The 26,781-nt window shown below is 41.7% G+C and overlaps 1 protein-coding gene across 1 annotated transcript in view; it reads right to left on the bottom strand.

The window, feature by feature from the left end:
- LOC124743706 (zinc finger protein 98-like) overlaps positions 1–25,933 on the bottom strand; it is a 104,110-nt gene extending 78,177 nt beyond the window's left edge. The window contains exons 1-5 of the mRNA XM_047248880.1: positions 25,835–25,933; positions 23,649–23,730; positions 20,630–20,692; positions 11,273–11,365; positions 9,535–9,627 (exon numbers count right to left, since the gene is read on the bottom strand). Coding sequence (XP_047104836.1) covers positions 9,535–9,627; positions 11,273–11,365; positions 20,630–20,692; positions 23,649–23,730; positions 25,835–25,863 — 360 coding nt within the window. The 5' untranslated portion in view covers positions 25,864–25,933. The remainder of the gene's footprint in view (positions 1–9,534; positions 9,628–11,272; positions 11,366–20,629; positions 20,693–23,648; positions 23,731–25,834) is intronic.
- Positions 25,934–26,781: the final 848 nt, after the last annotated feature.

Raw genomic sequence — 26,781 nt, 5'->3', positions numbered from 1 at the left:
CTCCAGCACCCAATGCAAGCGCTGGCTCACCATCCGTTCAAGCAACTTGCAAAGAACGTTGGTGAGGCTAATGGGATGGTAGCTGTCCACCTCCAGAGGGGTCTTTCCAGGTTTCAAAACGGGGATGACAATGCCTTCCCGCCATTGCGACGGAAACTCCCCCTCGACCCAAAGACGGTTGTAAAGATCGAGAAGGCGCCGCTGGCAGTCCACTGAAAGGTGTTTCAGCATCTGACAGTGGATGCCATCTGGCCCAGGAGCGGTATCAGGGCAAACAGCTAGGGCACTGCGAAATTCCCACTCACTGAATGGAGCATTGTAAGATTCCGGGTGGGTGCTGCGAAACGAAAGGCTCCGACGTTCCAGCCGCTCTTTAATGGAGCGGAAGGCCTGGGGGTAATTTGCAGAAGCGGAACTCATAGCAAAATGCTCTGCTAAGCGATTTGCAATGACGTCGGAGTCAGTACACACGGCTCCATTCAGTGAGAGCGCAGGGACGCTGGCAGGGGTCCGATAGCCGTAGATGCGTCGAATCTTGGCCCAGACCTGCGAGGGAGTGACATGGAGGCCAATGGTGGACACATACCACTCCCAGCACTCCTTCTTGCCTTGGTGGATAAGGAGGCGGGCCCGCGCACGCAGCCGTTTGAAGGCAATAAGGTGCGCTAAGGAGGGATGTCGCTTGTGACGCTGGAGCACCCGCCGGCGATCTTTAATCGCTTCAGCGATCTCAGGCGACCACCAAGGCACAGCCTTCCGTCGAGGAGACCCAGAAGAATGGGGAATGGCAGATTCGGCGGCAGTAACGATGCCGGTGGTGACCGATTGAACCACCGCATCAATGTCATCAGTAGAGAGAGGCTCAAAAGCGGCAGTGGAGGAGAACAAATCCCAGTCAGCCTTATTCATAGCCCATCTGCTAGGGCGCCCAGAAGAGTGACGCTGTGGTAGTGACAAAAAGAGCGGAAAGTGGTCACTACCACACAGGTCGTCATGCACACTCCATTGGACAGATGGTAAGAGGCTATGGCTACAGATGGAAAGGTCAATGGCAGAGTAGGTGCCATGCGCCTCACTGAAGTGTGTGAAGGCACCATCATTTAACAGCGAGAGATCGAGCTGCGACAATAAATGCTCAACGATGGCGCCCCGACCTGTGGCCACTGACCCACCCCACAGAGGGTTATGGGCGTTGAAGTCGCCCAATAGCAAGAAAGGTGGCGGCAATTGGGCGACCAGTGCAGCCAGGACAGGCAGCGAGACATCACCATCCGGTGGAATGTAAAGACTGCAGACGGTAACAGCCTGTGGCATCCACACGCGTACAGCGACAGCCTCTAAAGGCGTCTGGAGAGGGACAGACTCGCTGTGCAGAGTGTGAAGGACATATATGCAGACGCCACCAGACACCCTTTCATAGGCTGCTCGGTTCTTATAATAACCCCGATAGCCACGGAGGGCGGGGGTTCGCATGGCTGGAAACCAAGTTTCCTGGAGAGCAATGCAGAAGAAAGGGCGAAGGCTGATAAGTTGGCGGAGCTCAGCTAAATGGTGGAAGAAACCGCTGCAGTTCCACTGGAGGATGGTAGTGTCCATGGCGGACAAAGGCGTGACGGGACTGGGAAGGCAGATTACGCCGCTGGGTCACCTGCTGCCTCCGATTGAGCACCCGTGCTAGCGCTATCCATGGCGGCTGAGGAACCGGCGAGATCGAGGTCCTCAGCGGACGCCAGGATCTCCACCTCGTCCTCAGACGCAGATCTGGAAGGTGGCGGTGGGGTGGCTGCCACCGCGAGTTCCTTGGGCTTAGAGCTCTTCTTCTTTGATTTCTCACGCTGCTCCTTGGGTTTAACTGGCTGGGAGGGCTTCACCGATTCAGTCTCCGGGACTGAGGAGGATCGTGAAGCCCGTCGACCAGCTGATTGCGGGCACTTACGCCACTGTCGGTCGTCAGCCTTCCCACTGGTGGAAACCTGGGAAGGGAGGGACCCGAGGGACCCCTTGCGAGCGTGAGAAGCCGAAGAAGTTGGACACTTCTCCGGCTTAGAAGCAGGGACGGACGTCCCTGATGGGGGGGATGGTGTTGCCCCTGAGGTAGGTGGCGCAGGAGCAACCCGGTGGGTAGAGCCCCCCACTGGCAAGGGGGCAGGAGGAGTCTTACTGCTTATCGAGCTGGCTGGAAGTCTCGAAACTGATGGGGCTAGCACAGGTGTTGTAGCAGCTGCATAAGAAGATGTCATTCTCACAGGATGGAGTCTGTCATATTTCCTCTTGGCCTCAGAATAAGTCAGCCGGTCCAGGGTCTTATATTCCATGATTTTGCGCTCTTTCTGAAAGACTTTGCAGTCTGGCGAGCAAGGTGAATGGTGCTCCCCACAGTTGACGCAGATGGGAGGCGGGGCACATGGAGTATCGGGATGAGATGGGCGTCCGCAATCTCGACATGTGAGGCTGGAAGTGCAGCGGGAAGACATATGGCCGAACTTCCAGCACTTGAAGCACCGCATCGGGGGAGGGATATAGGGTTTGACGTCACATCGGTAGACCATCACCTTGACCTTTTCCGGTAACGTATCACCCTCGAAGGCCAAGATGAAGGCACCGGTAGCAACCTGATTGTCCCTCGGACCCCGATGAACGCGCCGGACGAAATGAACACCTCTACGTTCTAAGTTGGCGCGCAGCTCGTCATCAGACTGCAAAAGGAGGTCCCTATGGAAAATAACACCCTGGACCATATTTAAACTCTTATGTGGTGTAATAGTAACGTTAACATCCCCCAACTTGTCACAAGCAAGCAACCTGCGTGACTGGGCGGAGGATGCCGTTTGTATCAGTACTGACCCAGAGCGCATTTTAGACAAGCCCTCCACCTCCCCAAACTTGTCCTCTAAATGCTCGACGAAGAACTGAGGCTTTGTGGAGAGGAAAGACTCCCCATCAGCTCTCGTACAAACTAAGAATCGGGGCGAATAACTGTTACCTCCATCCTGAGACTTACGCTCTTCCCACGGCGTGGCCAGGGAGGGGAACGTTTTCGGATCGTACTTCTGAGCATTAAATTGAGCCCGAGAACGCTTAGAGACTGCTGGTGGCTGGCCGCCAGCGAGAGATGATGTACCACGCTTCATTGCGGATCATCCGCCCTGATGCCACCTACTCCGACCAAGGGCCCTCCCCACGGGCGCCACCCAGCCACAGCAAAGGCCACCTGGCAGGATGGCCGTTGCCGGGAGTCCTGATACCCCAGGAGGATAGGCATCTACTCCTTGGCATACGTGGGGAGTTAACGGCGCAGGCATCAGTAGAGCGATCCCTGTGTTGTCAGGGGGCTACAACCAAGAGGGTACATGGCGGCCCCACCACAACGGGCTGGCTACCGTGCTGGATCTTAGGTGCAAAAATGTCCAAGGTCGTCATCGCAGTGAAAAGAAACACTGCAGAGGGCAGCGTGGTAATCGCACCCAGGGACGTATCCTCGCCCAAGAGATCGAAAACGAGCGGAACACCATTGCAACGACGAGAAATCCAGCTAAAGGTCTAATTGCACGACGGATACAGTGCACCATGTAAGGCGCCCTTCCCCAATTGGCTCGCTCTTCGGATAAATTTAGAAAGATGGAGGTCAAACCCGAGAGGGGACCATCACATAAGGCTGAAACATGTGAGACTCCTTTTAGTCGCCTCTTACGACATGCAGGAATACCGCGGGCCTATTCTAACCCCCGAACCCGCAGGGGGCGCCAGGGAGGAGTAAAGCAGCCAGTCAGCCTTAGTAAGCCGCCATTTAGGTATGCACGTGGATGGGGTAGGAGTCAGCAGACGGAGAGCACATGGGAAGTGGTGTCTCAAGTAGGCGTCAGAAAGAATGGACCACTCAAGATGAGGGGCACTCTAGGCAGTGCACAAGGATAGTTCCAAATGGGAATAGGGGTACAAGGAGTCAGAAAGGAAAGTGGGTGCACCAGTGTTAAGGCAGAAGAGGTAGAATTGGTTAGGAATGTCAGCCAAGAGGGCTCCTCTCTGGCAGACCTTGGGAGAACCCCAGAGGGGATGATATGCATTAAAGTCACCAGAAAGCAAAAGGGGTTGCTGTGATGCTAGAAGCAGACATAAATCCACTGTGGGACCGCAGGCCATGAATGTTCCATAGGAGGGCAGTCATGAGGAGGAAGAGAATGACTGCGGAGGGACAGCCGGTTGAGAGTCGCTACTAAAGGGCTCAGAAGCAGGAGGACCCTGCTCCAAGGGGTGTACACAAGCATTGGAGTGCTTGGGCGGTTGGTTGGTGGGGTCCAATGCCAAAAAACAAATGGTGGTGTGCACCGGCGAGACAAAGGCCAGCCGGGCTAAGCGACCACGTCAATCAGGATCTTCGAGTTGGTGAAGGGGCAGACCGTTTGTCTTTAGCGGACTTCTTTGAGCCCTTCTGCTTAAAGGAAGACTTGGGTGTTAGTTGGCTGGAGGGATTGACGAAGTCTTCCCGCGAGTACTCCTTCTGGCCTTCCTGCCTGCCAGTTGTGTAGTGGGTAGCTTCACCTCATGAGGCAAGAGTCTGATAGTTTGTTGCACAGCAGGACTGGGGTCAGTGATGCTGGGCAACTTCACAACCTCAGAGCCAAATTTGAGGTTGCATATCTGTGTAACCATGTCCTTCATGGAGGGAGGGGTAACAAGAACTGAACTATAAGTGCCTGACAGGTGAACACAGAGCTTGTGGCTAGCCAGCAAGCTACTGGGTAAGGCACTTTTTCCTTTACCTGAATCTCTTGAACAGCCTGCTCGTCGAGATACACAGAACAATCCTGGGAGGAGGCGGCATGGCCACCATTGCAGTTGATACAGCAGGGAGGAAGAGGTAGACATTCGCTCTTGTGTGCATCCCTGCCACAGGTTACACATATGGCTGGGTGTTGAAAAGATGTTCTAGTGTGATTGAACCAATGACACTGATAACAGCGCATCGGATTCAGAATGTATGGCTGGACTGTGATGATTTCAGCTGGCTTTAATCTTGGATGGCAGCACCACTCTATAATAGGTGAGGAAAAGAGTGCGGGTGGGCTCCAAAGAAGAATCGACCTTTTTCATGACATGATGAACGACAATGACGCCCTGATCAGAGAGGTAAGATTGTATTTCAGCCTTGGTCAGACCGTCAAGAAGCCCAGTGTAAACTACACCACAGGAGGAAATCAAAGTTCTATGTGCCGTGACACAAACAGGGTAGCCGTGGTGAAGTAAGGCAGCAAGAACTTGTTGTGCTTGAGCATCAGAAGCCGTCTCCAAAAGCAAAGTGCCATTCCGTAAATGAGAGCAGGATCAACACCTTCTTAAATAATAAACAGATTAACTGTGGTGAAGGACTGACTATCTTCAGTATGTGATACAACAAGGAACCGCTGTGCAGTGGGAAGGGTCTTCAAATCAGAACCCTAATAACGTTTTCGTTTTGTTGACATCGATGAAGAGGATGAGTGACTCATCACGAGGAAATCCCCCATGATTGCAGCATCTCCAATGGCGCGCTCCTACTGGGGGGCTGCTACACAAGGGGGCGCACCCGCCTTAGGTGATTGTTCACACCTCAGGTCACACCTCCCGAACACATGACAGAGGGACCAACGGGCAATCTGAGAAGGTTACAGCTCAGTCAGTCACTCCTCCCTGGGCCTGGCTTGTATCAGGGGGTACGTGTGAACCCTACCTGTCAACCCGGGCCTGGGAATTACGTGTTACCCAGTCACCTTTTACTTGTTAGACATGTGGTCTAGCCTTCAGGAGTGCACAGGGAAGAAGAAGAAGAAGAAGAAGAAGAAGAAGAAGAAGAAAAGAGAGAATCCTCAAACACCGAAGCAGAGGAACGGGAGGTGAAAGGTAACAAAGAAAGGAAACAAAGAAAGGAAAAAGGAGCCACAAAGAAAGTTGAGACTGTTTGCAGGTCAGCAACAGAATGCAGAACATTCCCTATAATACCCCAGACATGTTCCCCAAGGGAGAGGAAAAAGAATAGCAAGAGGATAGACATGTAGTACAGAAGGTAAAAAGGGCTGCCAAAGGCTGGGGCTCCGTGGTAGCCAAGTATGAACCTGCCAAAGAGTGGCTAGGCCCCGGGAGGGGGGAACAGTTTGAGAGCCCCCACCAACAATTTTGTTTATTGAAGATAAAGTTACTGTAATTGCCCTTATCCATAAAAGTAGAAACAATATTACTTCTTAATGAGTGAAAAATCCTATTGCAAGTGACTTAATTATATTTGTACTATTTGGAAAGTAAATGTTGAAATAGGACTAAGTCCACGTCCATTTCTGGTTTAATTTTGACTTTCATAACTTTTGGTGATCACATAATTCGTACATAATGAAGTAATTACTATTGAGAAGAAATAAGCTGTTAACTGTTTCTATGAGAACTTGCATATACTATTTATAACTGCTAGCATCACTGTACCACTTGTCTGATTATAGTAGAGTTCATTGCACTTCATTGGGTAAGAAGTAATAGTAGCTTTCTTTTATCACAACTCTATACAGATTATATAAAAGTAATGTACAACATTAGTATGCCTAATTAGGCTGGTGACCATTTTTATTTCATTTAAGTAAACTTGGTTTCTTAAAAAATTTTCCAAATTTCAATCTTTAGCTTTCTGGTTTCTTCTGTAGCACTGAATTCAGGTTCGATAAGACAAACCCATTAGGTAATTCAAGGTCAGTTTTACTTAAATCCTCCCACAGGGTAACATGTCCTGCATCATAATAACATATTTGGTAATACAGATTGTATGTTAATATAATACGTGATGCAGTATAGTGTTGTACGTTTTCAGATGTTCTGCTGTGAAATGTTCATCTGAATTTGATAATAATAATAATGGACAATGTGCCATACCACTCTGCTGTGGTGGATCACGCTCTAACAACGAGGAGGCGAAAATTGAATATTTTGCTCTATGTACAAAGAAACATTCTATCAGATAAAGTTGAACTTGGCATGAATAAATCATAGTTAATGGATCTTGTACTGTAGAAGCCAAAACCTCCACAATACAAAGTCAACAAACCAGTTAACACTAAAGAGCATAATGCAATCAAGGCTTCTTCCATATCATGCTCATTTGAATCCAGCTGAGCATATATGGGCCCAGGTGAGAGGTACTGTGGCAGGAGACACCAAGAAGCTTGGGCTCATTGAGGTTGAAATGCAGAAAAAAAGAGCCACTGCAAACTTTACCCCACAGGAATGATACTGAGTTGCCAGCCATTCAAAGAAGGTAATTGAAGAGACATGGATTTATGAAGGACCAGATGGAACAGAGAGTCAGTTCAGTCAGCTCCAGTGCCAGTTTCAGTTCTGAGGGAGAAAGCGATGATTCTTCCTTTGGCATCACTTAACTTACACTGTAAATGTGAGTACGTATGAAAAATTCATTGATGTAACTGCTTCATTTAGTATTGTATTTCTTTACGGCCAAAGAATGTTTGCTTGGCAGCTGACTATAGGTCATAACCTAAGATGGGCATTGTGTTGTTGCTACCCCTTGGAATCTATGCTTCCCTGCACTCTTTCTTCCCCAAATTTCCAAAAGTTGCAACTTCTTTTAAACACAATATAGTAGTTTACTGCCTCTGTATTTCTGTTTTGCACAGTTCATCTGATTATAGCTTAAACCTGTTAATGATACCATGTGTGTGACATGAGGCTAAACTATATAATTCAAAATTTATATGACAATCACTATTTCCCAGTTCACTGTGACTAGTCTGTGTACATATTACCACATTTAATAATTTTCCCTCCGTGGAAATCTTTTACCACAAACTCACAAATACAGAGACTCACTGACAAGGTAAGAGCCCAATGAATTTGCTTACAACACATTAATCGAAGATACTGAAATGCATAGTCTTCTTCACACAATGTGAAACTTCTGATAGGAATATCAAAACTCTAGAAAAAGATAGATTGATACTAATGTAAAGATAACATTTTAAGTTGCCAACAGGCAAAATTAAAAGAGATTTACATTTAAGCTTTTGGCCTCAGCCTTTATCAGAAAAAGAACTACTTTCCAATACATATAAAATTGAATTAAAAGTCAAATAGTACATTGCTCTAACACAACAGTTTAAGGCTCAAAGTTTTAGAGAAGTTCGATATACTGTGCATAAATAAAGTTTTGTATGCTAGTTACAAAATACAATAAGGACCACTGATTTGAGGATATCAAGAAGAAGCTAATTAATAAAGATTATAGTCAATAATGTGGTGCAGTTTAGTTGTAATCACTGTCATAGACACAGTACAGATATCTGACAGCCTCACAGGCATGGAATATGCCAGACTGGTGTCTACCACTGATGGTTTAGCTGAAATTATCTTCCGAGCACCCTGAACATTACAAAAATTCCAAATTGTTTCTTGGATTGAGCACTTTTTTGACAACAATTATTTTGCTTGATGTTCAGATTCACAACTTTAGAGGCATCATATTATTGTCTTCAATTAGTGAATCTCACTAAAGTGTCTAAGGCTTCCATAGTGTCAATCCCAGAGATGTTAGCTGCAGACATTTTGCCATAATCACTGTTAACTTCTGGTGCCTCCTGTGACTTCAAAACACTTTTATAATATCACATCATCCACTCTCCTTCGGTAACTGAATTTCTACCTATGTCAATCCATTTTAATTTCACCTGAAAAAGCACTCAATTCATTAGTAGACACAGAATATATCATTTGTACAACTTCAGAGCGATCAGCTGTAAACTACTCGTCATTTAAATTGCTTTCCATCTCTGTTTCTTCAATCATTTTAGACCATAGTTCACTCATAATACTGTTTTGGTTCTCACTTTTTTGCAGTCTGCTTATGATGACCAGTTTTTTTGTGGCTTGTCAACATCACGTTTCTGTTTTGCGGCTTTAGATGCACTTTTGCTCTGTTTGGAAATTTTTCACTGTACATACAAACATTTTACTGTGATGTAGTCTAACTGACAGTCATACAAGTAGCTGAATATTAACACAGCACAATGACTTCATTAAATAATTAAAATACCACAGCACTGATGCAAACATAAGTACTGTAAACTTAGGTTTAGTGAATGAAGAATCACTGATACTGACAAAGCCAGTAATGCAACTCACTTATCTTGGCAAGACTATAATCACACAGTTAGGCAAACAATTGTTGCTAAAAAGGTGTCACACCATGGCAAAATACCTTACGCATGTTGGACTATTGGGTCCGCTGGATTATAGAGTGCTGAATTATCATGATCTTACTGTAACTGATATCAACCTGCGACAGTGAAAATATGATTACATATATTGTTACAGCTCTGCTGAAATTCTACTCATAACAGTCAGCAAATAACTGACAATAACTGAAGTGGAATAATACGTACTGCAAAACTTCTAAGGGGTATAAACGATGCTAATTTCACTGTAATGCATTCTTTGTATTCCACAGTTACCAAATGACATATTTTTATTTCATATGCAATCCATCTGTAAAATGTGAATACTTACAAAAGTCTCAATTTCTTCTGCTCCTAAATTTAGTACTGAATCCTCCTTAATATGATCAGTGGACCCCGAGGCTATAAATGGGTCTTCCAGATACTGACAAAAGAAAACAAAACCTCTCATTATGTATATACAACATAGCTCTCAATATTTCATTATGAAGATCTTCATACTTTTCAGTGACTCATCTCTTATTCAAAGAGTAATTTAATAAAGCTAATTTTCTGATCAGATATTTTAGTATCATACGCTGTTGAGCAAACTCATCAAACCGTCTGTTTTGTAGTGTGTTGATCCATATCTGCAACACACTACAGCAGCATTTCTGGATAGCAGAGATTTGACAATTTCTTGGTAGGTTTCGGCAGGTATATGGCACTAGATGTGCTAGAATTTAGCTCATGCAAATCCCTTGAATTACTGGCTGTTGGTTTGTGGGTTCAGATTGGCATGTGTTCCACAGATGCACATCAGTTGGATTTGATGGGCAAGTCATGAATGTGCATTCACTGTAATACTCTTCAAATCACTGCGGCATGATTCTGGCCTGGTGAAATCGACAATTATCCAGCTGGAAATATGTGATTACCATTAGGAAAAACAAAGCATCAAGGGAACCATGCTCACACAATTCACAGTAATCATAATGTATTTGGTTACTACTAGAGGTTCAATGGTACCCAAGGCAAATGTTTCCTTTAGTATAATCATACCCCAACAGCCCTGCGTACACAGCACTGTGCATTCACTCTCATGGTGAGCAGTAGCTATAATGTTTGCCTTATCCGTGTATATCCAAATGATGCTGTGCTGTACTGGTCAAAGGTTAGGAGGAGTTAGATTAGGAAACGATATACTTAAAGTAGTAGATGAGTTTTGCTATTTTGGTAGCAAAATAACTGACTGTGGCAAGAAAAGCGTTGCTGAAGAAGTACTACATAAAATAGTAGATGAGTTTTGCTATTTTTGTAGCAAAATAACTGAGAATGGCAAGAAAAGCGTTTCTCAAGAAGAAATATTTGTTAACATTGAACACACACACAAGTGTTAGAAAGTCTTTTCTGAAGGTATTTATCTGGAGCGTAGCCATGTATGGAAGTGAAAGAGGGATGATAAACTGTTTAGACAAGAAGAGAATATGAGCTTTTGAAATGTGGTACAACAGAAGAATGAAGATCAGATTAGTAGATCACAGAACTAATGAAGATGTACTGACTCATATTGGGGAGAAAATAAATTTAAGGTACAACTTGACTAAAAAAGGGATTGGTTGATAGGATGCATTCTGAGACATCAAGGGATTACCAATTTAGTACTGGAAGGAAGTGTAGGCAGGGGATGGAGGGGAGGAGGTGGGCTAAAAACTGTAAAGGGAGACCCAGAGATAAATACAGTAAAAAGGATTCAGGATTCAGATGGATGTAGGTTGCATCAGTTGTTCTATAATGAACAGGGTTACACAGGATAGAGTAGCTTGGAGAGCTGGGTTCAAAGCAGTCTTTTGACATACCACCACCACCACCACCACCACCACCACCACCACCACCACCACCACCACGGATAACATGTAACACACAAGGGTAATGAGAGTCATGGTAACTCTACAAAAATACTAAAAATTACTGATATTGTAGGATAGAATGGCTCTCCATCTATGATTTTTTAACTATATGCAGCCATTACATTCCATGATTGTCTTTCTGTACCTCAAGCATAAAACAACACTGATTTGAAAACTTACACTATGTTCAGAGAGACTCGCATTCAATTTCAGTCCTGGATCTTCCTTTGTGTTGTAAAATGGAGCCTCAATTTTTAATGGATCTTGAAGTAACTGGAAAAGGAGAATTATTACCCATTTAAAGCTTGCACATAAAACTCTGTAACAACTGTATGACTATTAAGAGAGATGGACAGGTTTGTCTTCAACCACACCTCACATAGAAAATTACATTGCTAAAAAAGCAGTAATCATCCAAATAGAATAAATTTTCATTCTGCAGCAGAGTGTGCATTGATTTTAAACTCTCTGGCAGATTAACACTGTGTGCAGGACTCTTACTCAAAAGTAAGACCTTTCCCTTTCATAGGCAGGTGCACTATCAGTAGAGCACTTGCCTGTCGAAGGCAGGCAAAGGTTCTAGGTTTCTTAACTTGCATGCATTACACTTCATGATTTGGATTGCTCCCTGGACTGTTTATATATGCTTACGACAACTTTTGCTATGGTCTAGACTTTGGCTCCTGTTAGCAGTTTACTTTGTCAAGAAGACGAAAACATGCTCTTTAATTTCAGTGAACAGCTGAAAGTAGCCAACAGTGCGGAATGAAACATTTAGTTTCAAATAAATTGTCTGCCTCTGTGGAAAGCATCAATAAAAGCCAAAATTTCTTTAGCAAACCTACAAAAACAGCTTCACTGTTCTGCAAGGTGATTAATGTTCGACTGCCAAAATGCTGAAATGAAATAAAATGAGAAAACTAAAATCAATATGATATTTTAGACTTCCATAATTATGTGAATGCATTGCAATTCATTTCATAGCTCCTGGCCAAAGAAATTCATTTTTTTCCATTTAATGTGAGAGCTGTAAATGAAGAAGAAACAGCAAAATCACCCTGGCAGCTTCGGTGTGCCAGAAAAACTTTTCAAGTAGCTAGAAGCAGGAAAAGGTACTGCTCCTACATGAATAAACTGAGCATGTGCATGAGCCCACTCGCAACCACTCACTCGAACCTAACAGTCACACTGATTGGAAGCTGTTTGTTATTATGTTGCATAGTCTTCATCCCGAAGCTTTTGACGCATTTTGCTGTTGGCAGACACTTGTGTGTACACTGTGTTTGTGTTGTTGTTGTTGTTGTTGTTGTAAATGGCACATTTCCTTTGCAATGTTTTATTTTGGTTTTATCCTCTTGTTTATGTTTTATTGCTACAGTATTATTCTGCTGCAGCAGGATGCTGTAAAATCCTTTGTTAGAGCATCAGTTCTTACCAGTCTCAATTACAAAAATTTAACTGAGAACTAAAACAATGAAATATTTCCATAGTCCTAAAAAATTCCTAGGTTCCCCCAGATGAAAAAATTCCAGGATTTCCCAGTTTTCCCAGAGTGTATACATCCTGTATAATATAACTGGCAGAATTTCAAGCCTTGCATGGAACACTTACTGTGTGAAAATGTTCTGATCACATCACAAGTGCCATGCAGTTTGAGTCTGATGGTGTAGCTGTCAGCTTATGGGCTTCAGACCTGCCAGTTCTCTGTCAGGGTTGGTTCCTTAGCCATTACCAAGGTGAGAACAAAAGTAAAGTATGATTTTTATAGGATGGGACCTCTTTAAATCTAAAAACAGTGCTGAGCAATACAGCAGTACAACAGGTCAGCTATTTTAACTATCTGAAATGTGATATCACATACTAACATGACAAAGATACAGGTAAGAAAGTAACAAAATTTGGAAACTACATGTAAAAGCAAACAGGTACTTTAGAAAAAAGATAGAGAAAATAACACGAAGGAAGTTTTAGAAAATGATGACCATCTCCACATTACCCTGTGGAGGCGAATCATTAGTCATTTACAAATGACAAGGCAGTAAGATCCAGGCAGTGCAATGGGATTCTTTACACCCACAAATGGCTGTATGAGAGAAGACATTATGACAGAATTTAAAATGTTTAACACGCAAAACAAAATTGATGACAAAGAGGAAAACTGAATCAATATCTTGACACAATGAACAGTGGCAGACAATATTACAACATCAGAGATTATAGCCCAGTAGGTTGACGAAGCTGGGGAAGGCCAAGGAAGAGTGAAGGCCTAATACTCAATGCACAAAAGAAGAAGTTGTTTATAGTGCATTTAAAATTAGTTGTGACTTTTGACAATTCAGTATGGAGTGAGTGGAGGGGCGCATAGTTGCTAGCATGGATGATATCAACAGGCAAAGGTAATGTCAGGCCTGCTTAGCACATAACCTGTCAGCTGCACGTCTGATTGATCTGTAATCTTTCTCACACATCTTATAGCTTCATTCGTCAACCTTCTGATTAATTCCCTATCATTTCAAGAAAGGTCATAGTTATTGTGATATTTCAGTATAAGCTAAATTACTGCAAGAAATTCTTAAAGTTTGCAAACAAACATAGGGGTACTATGAATTTGCATTTGATTTGTGTTAGGTCATATTATGCTGCATATGAAATTTAGATAACATATTGAATTATTCTTTAAACCTCTGAGAAATTGCTATTTATCTCCAATGTCAAGTAAATGGAATGTTACTAAAGGTCTCCATCACCAACGCACATGCCAGTAAAAAAGCCAGAATGAAATATTCATAAATCCCTCATATCTCATAAATGGTCTCCCCCTCAGGAGACACCACCTTAATGAAACACCATCCATGTGGGTGAGGGGGTTTGTGTGATCCAATGAAGTGGAGGGCTATACCAGCAGTAGTGTAACTACAAGCAGGGCCTCCCAAGCTGGACAGATCTCCATAGAGGATCCAGATGAAGTGTGTCTCACAATGTCCCGCCTAGTGTCCTGCTCTATTCTATCGTGGCCCATCCTATACTCTCGCTTCCTTTCCTTTTCCTCCCTGTGATTGTGTGGCAGCAGGCACAGCCCCCTAATGTGGACAGCAAAAGATCCTTGGATACCATGACAACATTGATGCACATAGGCCTTACTGCAAACGGATGGACAGCATTCTTTAGTTGTGCTGAAGACAAGCTATCTAGGGGGTAATGTCCTGAAATAAAACCTTGGCAGGTGTCCAGGCCATGAGGTGGCAGCCCCACCTGGACACTCAGGTGCTGTGGGCTGATAACCCACACCACCAAAAAACACGCATCACAGAAACTAACAGGAGAAACAGCCGGATGGATCTTAAGGATATGACCTTTGGCTGAAAAGGAAAACCCGTATTGGTTTTTGGAATGTAAGGATGTTGAGAGAGGCAAGGAGGCTGAGAGAGGTTGAAAACCAGATGGAGAACTACCGACTAGATATATTGAGACTAAGTGAAATAAGGTGGCCAGAATCTGGGGAATTACAAACACAAATTGGTGGACTGCTGCTGTACGCGGGTCAGACAGGTGAGGACGTGATGTGTAGGAATGGTGTAGGGCTCTTACTGTCTAAAAGCAGCAAGAAGAGCTTACTGGAGTTGAAACCAGTCTCAGAACGGATAATAACCGCATGCTTTAAAACAAATGTGTGATACGTCACTGTAATTCAATGCTAGACACCTTATAAAATAGCTAAAGGAGAATTAAAAGATGCATTTTATACAGAGCTTAATGGAGTCCTTAGACAAACAAATTCTAGGGGCCTAAAAATTTTAATGGGTGACTTGAACACAAAAGCTGGTTCAGAAAATGAAGGGCTTGAACATATCATGGGTGTGTACGGTGCTGGGATAAGGAATTTAAATGGTGAACTGCTGATAGACACATGCACTGAACATGACCTAGTCATTGGAGGCACAGTGTTTCCACATCGTAACTGCCGTAAGAAAACGTGAGCTTCTTCAGACCATGTTACCGAAAATCAAATAGACCACATAGTCATAAGCTGCAAGTTCCAACACTCTCCGTTAGATGTCAGAAACAGAAGAGGAGCGGACGTTGGAAGTGACCACCACCTAGTTTTGGCAGAATTCAGACTGAGAAAAGAGGCAAACAGAACCAAGCTCAGTCACAGGAGCAAGAAAACAGATCTAGAAGGCTAAAAGACCAACAGATCAAAGAAACATTTGCCCTTGAACTACAAAACAGATTCCAGATCCTCTCTGAAGAAAACTTTATGGAAGAGGGAATTGAAACATGTTGGGGAAAAAAATGAAAGACAGTTATTTAGATGTGATGGAAAAATCATAGGATGTAAGGCACATCAATGGAAGGAATGGACCTCCAATGCTACATCAGATGAGATCAGCCACCGGAAAGAACTAAAACTTAAGTTAAATCTTTGTCTGACAAGAGTGCAAAAGAGCGAAGCGCATAAAGAATACACAGAGAGATAAAAGGAAATGGAAAGATGAGCAACCAAAATTAGTAGAAGAGGCAGCAAAACAAGGAAATATTAAAGGGTTCTACAATACAACCAAATGGTTGTCAATGAAGAACTTCAGACATGAAGGACCAGTTAAGAACAAGCATGGGGTGATGCCTACCACTCAACAGGCACAGCTACAGAGATGGGAGGAGCACTTCAAGGAACTGTTAAATTTTGAAGACAACCATGACGAACAGGTAAGAGATGTTCCAGAGCAAGTCGAAGAAGATCAAGATATAAATTTGCAGTGTCCCAAAATGGACAAAATTAGGGTTGCTTTGAAAACCATAAAGAATACAAAGGCTCCAGGCCTAGACAACATAGCACCACAGCTCTTAAAAGCTGATATTGAATGTACTGTTAAGATGCTCTGTCCCTTGATGAAGCATATTTGGCTTGAAGAGAAATCTCCAAAGGAGTGGAAAAATGGTTTTGTCATAAAGCTCCGAAGAAAGGGAAATTTGTCAGACTGTAGCAACTGGCATGGTATTACATTGTTGTCAGTGCCAGTAACATCATCACCAGAATTATTTTAAACAGAATTAAAGAGTTTCTTGAAAAGTGACTGCGTAAAGAACAGGCCAGTTTTAGGGCACAACACAGTTGTATTGATCTTATTAACACTCTTAGGATAATTTTAAAGCAAAGCGAAGAATTCCAAGCAACCATGTACCTGGCATTCCTTGATTTTCAAAAGGCCTTCGATTCCATGAAACACAAAGTGCTCTGACAGGTGTTGCAGAAGTATGGGATACCACAGAAGATCTTAAACATCATAAAAGATCTGTATGATGGTTACAAACATTGCATACTCCACAAGGGAAATGTGACAGAGCCCATGAAAGTAATAACTGGAGTCCGGCAGGGTTGCATTTTATCACCAACACTTTTTCTACTTGTTCTAGAATAAGTTATGTGAAGAGTCACAGCAGGCAGGAGACGAGAAATCCAGTGGGAGATCCATGAATGTCTAGAGAATTTGGATTTTGCAGACAACATAGTTTCACTAGCCTAGCTGACTGATATGCAAGCTACATTAAACTTGCTGAAAGAAGAAGCAGAGACTGCTGGCCTCAAGATAAATACAGGCAAAACAAAGGAAATGAGAGTAAATTCAGGGAACATCAGAGGTGCCACTGTTAATAGAGGAGCAGTGCATGGAGACTGTCAACTCATTCCTGTATCTTGATTGTATAGTGATGGAATATGGTGGAGCTGGAGATGACATGAAAAACCGCATTAAAAAGACAAATACATACAATTGTATCCAATACAGAAAAACAGAAATATCACGTACAAAACAAAAATCCGTATTTTTAATACAAATGAGAAGGCTGTCCTTGTGTATGCCAGCGAAAGCAGGAAAATGGATAAGCTTAATAAATAGATGTCTCTGACACATCATGAATATCTGGTGGCCAGAAAAAATATGTACTGAGGAGCTCTGGCGAATAACAAACCGAATACTTATAGAAGACCAGATGCGAGAAAGTGGTGTTGGTTGGGGCACACCTTGAGATGGAACCATCGAGGAAAAAGCATTGGAATGGAATCCCCAGGGAACAAGGAAGAGAGGAAGACCTAAGGGCACATGGAAGAGGACAATGGAAGGGGAAGCAAAAAGAGTTGGCAAAACCTGGGCAAAATTGAGGCAAATGGCCAAATACAGAGACAGATGGCGAGTTCTCCTGGATGCCCTATGCCCCCATAGGGGCCAAAAGAATTAAATCAAGTCAGTCATAAATGGTCTGAGATATTAAAACAAGCTTGGGAAATGATAGCATGCAAAGAGGAGAGTATTTTACCATATGGTTAATATCTGAAATTGCCATATATACTGACATAAGTGAAGAAGCTGCACATTTACTTTTATACTGAGAACTGGCTTTCTTGTAACTACTGATATGTCTCGCCCTCAGTTGCTTGGTTAATAACACACCGTTTTAGGATTCTGTTACCATTTCAATTGCCTTACAATGTTAGTGAGATGTGTATCTGTAAACTATACTGTGTTTAGGCAAAAGAAGCAGATGTTAACACAGCAACAAGAGAAGTACCATATTTCTCAAAACTCGTCACGGTCCATGAATCCAGCTCTCCTCAACTACATTCTTGATATGCCTGATAACGTGAGACCAGTCCGATATAACATTTGCAGTGACTTCTCTTGTCAACATTTCAACATCACCGAGTATAAATTTCTTGTTGTTTTTTGGCCACATTACTTTTCACCTACGACCATATATTCCCAGCCAGATTTAAATGAGCATAATATGGAGAAAGCCTGATTAAACAATACCCAAACATTAGCCAGTTCACTGACCTGTTAGCGTGGAGTTTCTGGCTAGTACAGTACTGAAAGTTCCATTAAGTCTACCTTACACAAGATGGGTTCAACTTTATCCACTCAAATATTTCTTTGTACCCTGAGAAAAATAGCTGCTTTCCTCTGCTGTATTGCTGGGACTTTACCCATCCCAACTGAATGGTATTGTGCATTGTCCATTACTACTGTCGAATTTGGAGGAAAATTTTCTGGTGAACGAGTTCTTGGGTGATCACTTTTACTGTGAATCTTGATGTGTTGGCAGATGTGCCAACACCTTGTAGTTAGAGGAGGCCGAAATGCACGCTATAATCTAACGCAGACTGGAGTGAGGTCTGGAACAGGATACGTAATGAATGCTATAAAGAAAAGTACGTAGCTGCTGGAATACTTAACTTTAATCCATCATTTGTATACAGCATTCTTGATTATACAAGTGAGACTCTCTCTATAAATGGTTAATGGCGCCTTGCTAGGTCGTAGCCATGGACTTAGCTGAAGGCTATTCTAACTGTCTCTTGGCAAATGAGAGAAAGGCATCGTCAGTGTAGTCGCTAGCAAGTCGTCCGTACAACTGGGGCGAGTGCTAGTACGTCTCTCTAGACCTGCCGTGTGGTGGCGCTCGGTCTCATGTTCAGACATGCTGCAATGTTATTATTAATGCAATGGCAGCACGGAACACTTGTTTACAATACCTGACAGCTGTAAAACACTTCACTGCCAGAAAGTATCAATTTACAATGAGAGGAAATAAATGTAGGTGCCTCTGATGTGTGACACCACATGGTACTGTTTACCCATGGTGTGGCACCATGGGCGCTTTACCAGCCAAACAGCTAACCATTGGTGCTACCTAGGCAATGGCACACAGTGAGCCAAACATCAAAAGTTGCAACTGTTTTTAAATGCACTATAGAGTAAACTATGTATGATCCAAATAACATTGGCTTTAGGGACCAACTGAATGAGGCACTGCAGTTGTTAAGAACTCATATTCTGGAGGATGGAGTTTGCTCCATCTGTCCATCTTTCTTTAGGTTTTCCTAATGGAGGAAATGATAAATGTAGAAATGAAAAAAAAGAGTAAAAATATTTAATGAAGGAAAACACAGAAATGAAAAAAGAGTAAAGTAAATTTAATGAAGGCAAACAGAATTGCTCCACAATTTAAGTAAATACCTTGATAACAAGGATAATGAAACAAATTGAAGTACATGACACTGCAAGGGTTTATTAAAATGTAGAAGAGGGGACAAAGAAAAGAAGCCTACAATGGCGCTGTAATTTTAATGGTAGATAATACTTAGGTGTAAAATATGAAAACTGCCACATTGTTGTAAAAGTGGGTATTATATAGCATCATGTTCATTCAGATGGTGATGTGAATGATAAGAGTGTTGAGAAGGGTCAAGATTCACTTTGGGTTTCCAGACATAATGGAGTATTTTCAAGCAAAAGCATTCATATCTTGAATCGTACTTTGCCATCATTTTCACAGTATATGATGAATTCTCATTCTTGCTCTGCCCACTAATCAAACCTCCCATGAGAATGACAACTGATTCAGTCAAAGAAGTATCTGTGGATAGTTTACTCATCAAGGCAACTGGTCAAATACGTAGGAAATCACTGTTCAGGTCCAGGGCATTGCAGCAACTATCATGCATCATTTTATTTAGACATCAACACAATGACGCGTAGTTCTTATTTTTGTTTGTATATATAAGAGTGTGCTAAAAAGTAATGCCTCCAACCCTTTAATTCTGTTTGCAGTATCGGTTGAGATACTACATGTCACATATATTACTCGACTGAGTAATGTGCACAGGTTTTTTCACTCTGCTGACCCAAATTGGAACCATCTGCTGCTAGAGGGCTCTGGATTGTAGCATGTAACATGAACATGTGTAGCTTAACTAAGTTGGTGCGTGAGGAGCAGCGTACTGTGATCAAGTTTCAAATTCAAAGAGTCTGCCCATACATGCACCACCCTGTCCTTCAGCATGACAATGCCAGACAAGACATGAGGGTTGCAATGTCTGCAACAATCCGACAGCTTGGGTTCACTGTCATCAATTATCCTCCATATACTCCTGACTTGACCGCCTCCAATTTTCATCTGTTTCCAAATCTAAAGAATACCTTCGAGGACTTCCATTAGATAGTGACTGAAGCAGTGAAAGCAGAGGTGAGGTTGTGGCTCTGTCAACAAAGTCAGTGTCAGTATCAATGAACTGGTCTCTCAGCAAGAGAAATGTGTTTATTGTGTGTGTGACTACGTTGAGAAATAAATACGTCAACATGAGGAATAAAGACATAAAAAATTAACAAAGCTTGTTTTATTTGAAAAACTTTAACAGTTTCTGCATAAAAAATGTGGAGGCATTACTTTTTACCATGTCCTTGTACAAGACAATAATTCTACTAATGTAGATATTAAAACTATTGTTCCTGTACAAAGACAATACTTCAACCTATATAGAGCAATGCCTAAAAAATACTATATTTAGGCTTTTGTGCCATATTTGACAATAGTGGGCAAATTATGATATTGTGAGTCAGTCATAATTACTAGCATATCTGAACAAACCTTGACAATAATGCTCAGCTATATTGCTTACCTCTTCATTTACATTCCCCACAACTGTGAAATAACAAATCAGTGATTAATTCCATTCCGTCAAAAAAATTCTAGAATTACCTCTTGATTCCCAGTCTCCTGTGGTTCTTCCTTTATTTTCACACTACAGGGGTATACCTGGACCTGTGGTGAGAGTAACACAAAGCAAAATGAGTATATTTAAAAAGTCATGATCTCCACACACTGTTAGCAACTTTCACAACTTCTATGCCACAATTAAAGTACTTTTCGTGAATAATTAACACCACATAATTTAGCAACAACTATCATTTTATTGCCAGTTCTCAGTGTATGTTCTTTCGTGCGACAGTAATTCTGGTTGATGCAAAACTGATTTGTTTTATTTCAATTAGAGAGAAAATAAAATTATGTGAATGACAACATTATTTTCTAGATATTACTCACTACAGAACTATTCTAAAAATAAATTCTTACTGAGTGATGAAATACCCACAGCTTTTTCATACAGCACTGAGTTATTGAAAAACACTCTTATACAATGGAAGTAGTGTAAAAGATAAATGTCATGTTTATATTGGTTTCTGTAGTTACTCCAAATAGGAGTGGCAAAAGATCATCATCACAGAAATTGTAGGTTTTATTGCATCACAAATTATTCAACTTGCTCATGATTCACTACCTACAGCAGACACAATACCATTTAAAGAATAAAAATGTGCAAGATAATCCTCGAGTTTTCACATCAATGAAGAGAGGTTAAATATAATGAAGAGAAGTGAAATATAATCAAGGTGAAAAGGTTGAAAGCTGGACAACACACATCTCTGTACTGTTGTTCTTAAGCCAGGCTTACAATAAATGTGAAGTCTAGCTTCACTCAATGCAGACTGTCTGCTATGCTGTCAACAAATACACATAATCTGCCAACACAATTTTTGCAAATCCAATCTATGGAGCATGTTCTTGCATTTGTATCATTACCAATTCTGCAGAAACATTCAAGATGAGGGGGGCAAAGGAAGCAACAAATATTTTACAGTGCAACAAAAAGTTCGGGTCAAACTTTAAGTTACATTAGTTACAACAAAAATTCCTTAATATTTCTGTAACATCCTTGCAATTTAATAAATATCATTTATCATGAAGTGATGTATATAGAAGAGGTAGTTAAAAAAAACACACATCAGTACTGAATGTACAACCTCTTAGTTTTGCCACAACTTTGCTCCCATCACAAATATACACACTGGAATATATCAGGGTGCATGTACACTGTGTTCTAAAAATTAATTAATGTGAATTAAAGACACAAATCACAATTTTCTGCCATGAGTCTTATTGACACTTGGTTTACATATTCAGAGACAAGTGCTAATGCAAAAAAAATATTATATGAAACTAACTTCTTAAACCAGTGTTCACAGTAAATGTCTCTTCAAACTTCTTTCAAGGTAACTATGAGAACTCGACTGAGCACTGGTAGACCGATTATCTCATTAACACAGCAGAAATACAACCCTTAAGAAATTATCAACAGATAACTTCACTAACCACTTGCAAATATCAGAAAAATTAAAACTGAATAACTATCAGGAGTTTGAGTGTGATTAACACCTTCAGATGTATTGAAAACCTGAAAATACTGGACTACGGTAGGAAAGCAAGGGTTTTCATCAATGGCATAAATGTAGCTATGGAAAAAGATTGTTATAAAAACTTCATTGGGTTTCCCAACCCACAATTAGACTTTCACCTCCCTACTTAACCTAGGCCTTAGGCTATGCTGCAACTCTATAACCACAACAGGTATAGTATAGCACTCAATGCAAATTCATTGCTTTCCTCAAGTGATCATCATCTCCACTAGCCCTATACAGGTATAGCAAAAAGACAATCTATGACACCACTCAAGTAGTGACATAAACAAGGAAATACGGAAGCGTCCGATCCCGCCCGTCTGCTTTGACCCATTACGTCACAAATATGGCGGAAACAAAAACAAACACACACACTTTCCACAAGAAGCCTAATGACACTAACGGGACAAGCGCTGCAAATGGGGTGTTTTGGGTGGGGGGCAAACTAAATATAAACAAATTTAGACGCCCTGCGTAGCTACAACGTGTAAATGAAGACAGCCATGCATGAATACCCACCCACCTCCCCAGGGGTCATAACCCTTGCAACCCATAGAAGATAAAGATGCTTCAGTAGCTGATTAGTGATTTTTGTCTTTTTTTTTTTTTTTAAATCTCACAGGGTAGAACAAACAGATCAGAAAGATAAATATAATAAACTAAAACAGAAATTGGAGGAAACACATAATTAAAATAAGTAATAAGTGTTTTTAAATTAAAAAAAAAAAAAACCTCACGAGATAGAACGAACAGATCAGAAAAGTAAATAAAATAAGATAAAACAGAACTGGAGACAGCCACACTCAAACCAAACTCCGCGCTGTCATGACGCCACACACGACAACACCCTTACGTCATGGGTCAAAGCCGATGCGTGGGATCGGACGCTTCTGTCGACCCCATAAACAAAACAGACAACCACAGTCTACAACAGGAACATACAAACACAAGATCCAAGGTGCCATCTATGTAACCTATGATACACTTTTAAAAAATTACACTTATAGCTCATACTGATCACTAGTAAGTGCACAGTAAGTTAGTGCACCGGGTGATGGCAATGTGGTCACTTGCTGAAATATTGTGCTCATTGGAAATGACATCCAGCCAATGACTATTTTTATCATAATAGTTCAATTTTATATAAATATATTATAACTGCCAATAAGCAGTGCATTACAAATTTGTCTAAATTTACAAAAATTAAATTCAAACCCTCCCCTGCATTATTTGTGAATTTTAACACACATTATAATCTATGCCTAGTGCTGTAAATGTTGAGTGTAAACTTAAAAACTCACTGGAGATTTTATTGCACTTAATTCCTCATACTTTCAGCAAAATGGCATGAACCAGTGGTTGCTCAAGGTCAATCCCTCCAAAACCCATTATTGTAAGCAAAACCACACCCTCCTTCACACAACATACTGCACACTGAAATTAATGAAACAATAGTAAAAAAATACTAAGAAACTACTTACAATGGAACCTGGTGAACCTGATATCTCACTTGTTTCCTCTTTTATCCAAATAGTTTTTTCGTGGTCCATTACTGCAGTCAGGCTGTAGGAAAGACGAGGAACCAGATAATAAAAGTCACATTCAATTTCCATTGTTAATGTGAGATACAGCTGAAAGGCAGTATTTTCAGTCCATTACTGGGTGCAGCAGATGAACCACTAAACTATAAATAAATTAAAACTAGGTGAAGAAAAGAGTCTAATGTCAAGAACTGATTTACAATTCTCTCATAATGAAGTCATAACATATAACCTCAAAATGATAGAAAGTCATGTTTTGCAAAATCCATCCCACAGAAAAAAATGCTAGGCTGACTGATACTGTTTGTGTCTGTCATTGGTTTAAGGTATACTCTACTACTGTGAGCATTATTTGAGTGGTGTCTTGCTTTTTCCCAGACGAACTCTAACTAGGCGTACAGCATTATGAGCAATCAAAGCAACTAATGAATGGAAAGGATATTTTCTACAGAAAATAAGTAACTTACATCAACCACAATTTAAATTTGAAGAAAGATAAGTTGAAATAAAGCCTTCCATCTTTGGGATCTAGTTTGGGAATACCCTAATGCAAATGATTATCCAAATGTGTTATAATCCTGTTCTCATCAATGTAAAATGGAATTTGCGGGTCTTAATCATGTATGTGGCACTTTCAGTACTTAATCTCTAAACTCGGACATTAGTCTGCAGTTTGTCTTCAGTTACTCAGTATCATCTTGATGTGTACAAAATTAAAACCTAACTATAAGAGGTGTTCAGCAGCCTACAAACCATCATTTTGTCATTTGTTTAATGTGTGTTTTTGACACAGTTGCTCCTTTAAGGCTTTCCTTGTACAAGGCATTACTGAACATCCACAGTACAGCAAATATTGCCATGCTGATTTTTTTTTTTTTTATCTATCCACTAAAGAAAATCACACACACTGTATTTTATACGAACTGTCGAAAATTTTTTTAAATGTCGTCTATTTTTAATATTGGTTAACTTTCTATTGCTAAACATATTTACTGGCTCTTCACCCTCTTAGCTGCAGACCCATGGTGAATGTTCTGTTACAGTCTGATGATGTGTGATGTTCTTTGTCAGTGAGAATTGCACTTACATAGTAGCTTTTTCCACACCAGCTAATTTCTTTCTACATCTATTTGCAACACAGCAGCATTACCCTTATACTAAACCACATTCATATACGCATGTTAACACAAACTGTTGTTGATGTAAGATTTCCAGGTCTATGCAGCAGATCAAATAATAGGATACTAAAATGATTCTAAATAGCCACAACAAATTAATACATCCAACATCATCTTTTATCTGCAGATACCGGTACCCAATTCCTGAAAAGAGGTAGTAACTATGTGCACTAAGGTACTCACGAATACTATAAAGTTACTCACGCTATTATCGGGAGGAGCATCGCATTACATCATAGCAAACGCTATTGTTATTCCTAGTCGTTCCTTCACAACAAATATTACATAACGACAGTGACACTGATTAAGATAACGAAATAGCACTTCGCTGTCTTCGGTCGTCCTTCCCTCAAAAATTATAAATGACTAGCACCACAGCAATTATAAATGACTAGCACTTTCACTGGAGATCACAATATGTAGAAACTATTGAAAAAACGTCGAAAATACAAATCGTCTCTTTTGCAAAGTTACAGAGTATACATGTAGAGATTTTATCGGATGGAACAAAAAAACATGTACTTCACAAGACGCTACAGGCTACAAACGGCACATGAACTTTTCGTAATTGAGGAACAGTATACGTAGAGTACTTAGCGCGCTCCAAAATACTGGTGGAAAAATTATTGATCTCTGACTATTGAGAAAAATTACAAGCTCATGGAAAACAAGCTGTTTGTTTTGAAAAACATAACCTAAAACAAGTACACACCAAATTCGCACGCAAGCCCAGACCATAAACAAATCCAGCAACGATAATTTAATCATGGCCGTTTGTATACACAACAAAGTAAATTTCAAATATGCCGCAAAAGCCATTAAATTAATGCAATATTGAAACTATTGCCACAGCATCGTAACAAAAAACATGTAAAATGCTTCGTGTTATCCATGCAGTTACAAGAATAATAAAAATGTGATCTAAAGAAACAACAATTTTACTGTTACCTCTGCTTATCTATCTCCACGGTGTACATTTGTTAGTATGACACACAGTCTAACATTAACAGTCGCGACACTCACTTCTGTTAAAGTTGTTACCGTTTGACAGCTGGAGCGACACTAGCGCTCCAAGCGGCGAAAAAGATCCGTCGCCAGCACGTTTGTTATGCATCCCTTTCCTACGTGATTGACGAAATATTTGATTTTTTTTTTCTTTTTGCCTACCAGAGTTTGTATAATATCGGAAGACAACGATGTTTCTAAAAATGATTCTAACATAAGCGCAAGTAGGGATAAAAATCATGAACCAGGGGCAAGTTACGATACATTTGTGAAGAAACACTTGTAACTGTGGATAGAGCTGCAGCTTATCACATGGATATCAACCGAATATAAACACATAGATTCAGAACTCGTCCAACATCTCCGGCGGTACACCGAAAGGTTGCCGCCCTTCGATAGTGCAATTCCAGCGCTTATCGAAGTGCTAGGTGTTCCAGGTGCCAGCCAGAAAGCCAGCCAGCCCAGCAGAGCCGCCGCGGTCCAGCAGCAGCAGCAGCCGCCGCCGTCCCGTTCCCGGTCCCGGCCTGCAGCAGCGGTCCCACCGGCAGCCAGCCAGCCAGCCAGCCAGCCAGCCAGCCAGTCCTCCTCCTGTGGCAGCAGCAGCAGCAGCGGTCCAGCCAGCAGCAGCAGCAGCAGCAGCCCCGGCCCCGTCCGCGGCAGCAGCAGCTGCGGCGTTACTGCCGCCCGCCGTCGCCGTCGCCGTCCGACCCTGGTCGTCCGATCCTGGTCTTCGTTCGTCTGCGTCTTCGTCTTCGTCTGCTCCCAATTTGTGTCCTTTCCTTTTCGTGCTGTGCGTTTTTTCTCCCTGTCGTCATGTCCGCTCCCACCACCACCGCCACCGCTACCACCACCACCATCGTCTATACCTCACCTTCCGCCGCCTCCACTAC

The sequence above is a fragment of the Schistocerca piceifrons genome, unplaced genomic scaffold (assembly GCF_021461385.2).
Source record: "Schistocerca piceifrons isolate TAMUIC-IGC-003096 unplaced genomic scaffold, iqSchPice1.1 HiC_scaffold_2512, whole genome shotgun sequence".
In the NCBI taxonomy this organism is placed as follows: Eukaryota; Metazoa; Arthropoda; class Insecta; order Orthoptera; family Acrididae; genus Schistocerca; species Schistocerca piceifrons.
Note: the sequence above shows the minus strand (reverse complement) of the source record. Positions and strands in the feature narration are given on the sequence as shown.